Source organism: Otolemur garnettii, unplaced genomic scaffold, assembly GCF_000181295.1.
Source record: "Otolemur garnettii isolate 467f Iridium unplaced genomic scaffold, OtoGar3 scaffold00019, whole genome shotgun sequence".
NCBI classification, from domain to species: Eukaryota; Metazoa; Chordata; class Mammalia; order Primates; family Galagidae; genus Otolemur; species Otolemur garnettii.
Window position 1 is genome coordinate 27,323,498 of NW_003852414.1, and position 5,064 is coordinate 27,328,561.

General features: G+C 47.6%; 1 protein-coding gene across 1 annotated transcript in view; it reads right to left on the reverse strand.

Annotated features, from left to right (window-relative positions):
* GTPBP4 (GTP binding protein 4) overlaps window positions 1-5,064 on the reverse strand; it is a 26,199-nt gene that overhangs the window by 18,738 nt on the left and 2,397 nt on the right. Inside the window, exons 2-4 of the mRNA XM_003786843.2 lie at window positions 2,811-2,981; window positions 759-862; window positions 549-685 (exon numbers count right to left, since the gene is read on the reverse strand). Of these exons, the coding sequence (XP_003786891.1) occupies window positions 549-685; window positions 759-862; window positions 2,811-2,981 (412 nt within the window). The remainder of the gene's footprint in view (window positions 1-548; window positions 686-758; window positions 863-2,810; window positions 2,982-5,064) is intronic.

Genomic DNA, 5,064 nt, shown 5'->3' on the forward strand with positions numbered 1-5,064 from the left:
CCCAAGTAGCTGGGACTACAGGCGCCCGCCACAACGCCTGGCCAGAGCCCATAAATTTTCTTAATCACACCCTTAACTTTGTAAGCATTGTTAAGTGGTAGGTATTTTTTCAACAATAACTACTTTATGGCTCAGCAGCTAGGGCACTGGCCACATACACCAGGGCTTGCAAGTTCAAACCTGGCCTGGGCCTGCGAAACAATGACCACTATAACAACAACAAAAAAAATAGCCAAGCATGGTGGCGGGCGCCTGCAGTCCCAGCTACTTGGGAGGTTGAGGCAAGAGAATCACTTGAGCCCAAAGGTGGGAGGTTCCTGTGAGCTATGATGCCATAGCACTCTATCGAGGGCAGCACTCTACCGAGGGCCACAAAGTAAGACTCTGTCTCAAAAAAAAAAAAAAAAATTATAAGAAAAATTAAAAAAAAAACAATAACTAGTTTATGATAACTTCTTATAGGTCAGACAAAGAAAACTACCCTGATGCTGTCAACTCTGCATGTCAGGCATGTCCAGGCTGGTGGGGAGCGCCCAGCAGGCACGCACCTTGCTCCAGGTACTCCAGGCTCTGCTTCTGCCTCTTGATCACAGTGCACATGCGTCCGAGTGCGGCCCGCTTCAGCTGCTTGCAGCGGTACAGAGAGTCGCCGTACTTCATAAGCCGCACATAATCTTTAGCAACACTTTAAACATAAAAAGTTTCAGTTTTTTTCACTTTTGGTAACTTAAAAAATACTATAATAAAAAAAATCTTACTTGTCCACTAGATTTTTGGCAATATTTATTTGTCCTAGAGCCAACTTGTAATGGTCCTTGTCGTAGAGAATATTCATCAAATCAGCATAGAATGGGTGGATGTCCTGCAACACACACACAGAGTCACTTTGGTCCCACAGCCTCCTCCTTGCCCCCCAGAGCTGTGGCATCTCCTCCTCCCCCGCATCCTGCAAACGTGGTACCATCCCTCAGTCTTTAAGTCCTCCCAACTCCTGCTGCCCCTCTGCTCCCAAGACATACTATATTCCCCCCTCTCCTAGACCCTCAGTCACCAGGACTCTGTGCGTACCACTCCATACAAACAACCCATGAGCTGGCATAGCACCTCCCCACAGCCATTCTCCCTCCTATCCTACCAGGCCTCTTGTAGTACAGGGGACTGGCCACCCAACCCAACTGCAGCATACCACTTGGTGGGCTTCCAGGACCACCACCTGCCATCCTCTCCATCAGCCCCTCTGAGCTGGCTCCTGCTCACAGCCCAGCCCTAAGCATTCATGTCCCTCTCGTACTCTTCTCCCCACAACCCCTTCCTAGGTGACCCCAGAAGTCTGTTTACATCTCCAGGCCAGAACTCTCTGGAGCCCAGTTTCCTGGCGTTCCCACCTGGATGTCTCACACACACCTCAGGACCAGTGCGTACAAGTGGGGTCTCTGGCCCACTGCTCCTCTCTGCCTTTCATCTTGGTAAACGGCTGCGCTGCCCAAGGCACTAAGGCTGGACCTCAGCATTCTCACTACTGCTGAGGCCCACGTCCAGTCTACGAATATTTCCTGTCAGTGCGACCTTTCAACCCCACTCTGGCACAACCATCTAATCTCCACGATCCTCCCATTGTACACCAGGATCAATGTGTAGAGGAATGGACACCATGCTTGCAAAGCACAGTTACTGATTCTTATCACATTAAAAGGAAACGCTGAGAACAGGATAGTCTCCTGGCAAGCCTAGGGATGTTTTATGACATGTTGGCAATCCCAAGTAACTCAGTGTTCGGAGTGAGATAAGATTGGTCACTCACTAGTAAGCATGTCGTAACACTGATGCTTAGTACTTCTTCACGCAGATTGTGGGAAAAGAACACGTGAGGAAAGAGCACAGTGGCGATCAGCCCCTGTATGTAATTACCTTAACTCTCCACACCTGCTGTATATAACCTTAATAAATAACTGTTGCTGAGAGGGCACTTAAGGTTAGCCCCCCTCCCATAAGCTTGTACTTCTAATCCGAGTCACGCCTGGTTCCTTCCTGCGGTGACTGAGACCAGGCCTTAGGGGTCCCAACATCAATGCATTGATCTCTCAATGGTCTCGTTTTTCTCTCTCCCTTCACCTATCTGCAGTAACTATTCTGGGGCACTGGCCAATCTAGGCTCTCAGACTACACAGTTGACCCCACAGCCTTCACAACTTCAAGCAGCCCTGCAACCAGGCCACCCTATACAAAGCTTCCCAAGGCTCAGTTTCTGCTCCTGCCTTGGGAGGAGCAGTCGACCCAGATATGCAGCACAGGAAGGAGCTCGGCTCTCTGGCTTAATGTGGAAGCCACAGGACCCCAGGTGACCTCTTTTTGCCAGTGAAGAAAACAGAGCAGAACTGACCACCATCAGATGATGAAGCATTAAGACCACATAGTGGTGGACCCTAAGCCACTGACCCAAGTTGAGCCCAAAGGAAAAAGCAGCCTTGGAAAGAGGGAGGAGGAAGGTATAACCCAGGTGAGCCAGAGCGCCACCAGAGGGGCCTGAGCATCTGAGTCACAACCCATGGCTTTCACACAGCGTGGCCCAGCCTCCATGAGCCCAGCCTGAGAGGACTGTGCTGGGCCTGCCTAGACGGGGCTTGGCTGGAGAAAGAGCACTAAGGAATCACAAGACCTATGCTCTACCCCACCTCTGTGACTAACTTACTGAGCAGCCTCCGACAAGTCATTTCTGTCAAATTAGAACACCAAACTGGTCACACACTGACTCCCCCAGGCTCACATTTATACCATCAGACATAACCACACAAGTCCCCAGAGACACTTACATCCAATTTGGGGAAATCTGTGAGGATTTGTGAGAGTCTGTCATGGTAATTCTGTTGAGTAAATTTGACTTTTCTCATGTAAAAATGTCTAATGCGATGAATTTGGTAATGTTTATGGATAACTGTTGGAGTCTTTCGTTGAGTCTTCGATAATGTTAGGTCAATAAAGTCCTGCAATTAAAGAAAAAAAAACACAATTACAACAAAGTGTCTACTTTTCATCCACTTACTTAAAACCTTAAAACACTACTATCTGGCTCGGCACCTGTGGCTAAAGCGGCTAAGGCGCCAGCCACATACACCTAAGGTGGCGGGTTCAAATCCCCAGCCCGGGCCTGCCAAATAACAATGATGGCTGCAACCAAAAAATGGCTGGGTGTTGTGGCAGGCGCCTGTAGTCCCAGCTACCTGGGAGGTTGAGGCAGGAGACTCGCTTGAGCCCAGGAGTTGGAGGTTGCTGTGAGCTGTGATGCCACAGCACCCTCTACCCAGGGGGATAGCTTGAGGCTCCGTCTAAAAAAAAAAAACAAAAAACCAAAAAAACCAAAAAAAAAAAACCACTACTATCTAAAAGTACTACAAATTTGAGACTATGAAAATTTACTTTGTCTAACTAAATCTTTTACATGCAACTTTGTCTTTAGTTTCTGGTCTTTAAGAAACACTTGCCAAATGGCTGCAGATAAAAAATAAATTTCACTCTGTGCTTTCTTATTGCTGGCTTACTCCCAAACACCTATAGATTTTAGTGAGGAAAATGAAACAAACCTTTAATTTCAATTTTAATATGTATACCCTTGCCTTTGAAAGTAACAGGTACGGCTAACACCTATAGCTCAAGCCACTGGGGCGCCAGCCACATACACCAGAGCTGGCGGGTTCAAATCCAGCTCAGGCCTGCCAAACAACAATGACAACTGCAACCAAAAAACAGCCGGGCGTTGTGGCAGGCGCCTGTAGTACCAGCTACTTGGGAGGCTAAGGCAAGAGAATTGCTTAAGCCCAAGAGTTTGAAGTTGCTGTGAGCTGTGACACCACAGCACTCTACTCAGGGTGACAGCTTGAGACCATGTCTCCAAAAAAAAGAAAGAAAGAAAAGAAAAGAACAGGTAAAACCAAAACCCACTGTTTGTAATTTCCTAAGAGTCCTAAGTGACTCTCTAGGGGTCCAAGGGACTTTTGCTCAAGCTGCCCAGGACACACAGTCGGTGCTTACAAGGAAGCCACCCCTGGGCTACCTCAGTCCCTTACTCCTGCCCATACAAAATCCTTGAATTTCCCTTGAACACTTTTACTAATTCATCAATATCAATCATTTCCCACAAAGGATGACAGAATACTCAGGTGCTGAAGATAAACTGATAGGCGGGGCATTGTCCCTTTGAGGAACTCAGGGTCCAGTGGCAGAGAGCAGTAAACAGGCAGTTACCCACGGTCTGCCAAGTACTACAGTGCTAGACACCCATATGTGTGCACTTCCGGGCCCACAAAGAAGATATCTTCTACCCTCTTCTCCACCTAGTGGAGTTTACACATTCTTAAGGGGCCAGTTTGAAAGTTACCTACTTCATAAGGGCTCCTAATTCCTACTTACAGAGCTACACATTCTTCTGTTCTCCCAAATCCACATATGTCCTGCCTTACAGCAACTGCTGTATTTCTAGACTGAAGTGAATCCTACATTTTCCCGTGGTGATTTACCAAAGGACTATCATCACCCACCCTTTCGACAGGTAAACTCCTCTGTTCTCTGAAAAATCCAAACTGTACCACAGAGAACAGTAGATGGACAGTGTACTTTAAAGTTTAAATGTGCTTTAAAGTTCTCTGCAAAGGTGAATCACATGAACGCAGTTCACATGATCCAAAGAACTCTAATCCAGATAAAACAAAAATCTCTCTGCAAATTCCTTCAACCAACATGAGAGATGGATGAGAAAGTAGCATGAGGACAAAAAATACAAAGTAAGACATGATTCCTACACTTGAAAATACTACAGTCTGGCTCGGTGCCTGTGGCTCAAGCGGCTAAGGTGCCAGTGACATACACCTGAGCTGGTGGGTTCAAATCCAGCCTGGGCCTGCCAAACAACAATGACAGCTGCAACCAAGAAATAGCCGGGCGTTGTGGCAAGCACTTGTAGTCCCAGCTACTTGGGAGGAAGAGGCAGGAGAGTCGCTTGAGCCCAGGAGGTAGAGGTTGCTGTGAGCTGTGATGCCACAGCACTCTACCTAGGGCAACAGCTTGAGGCTC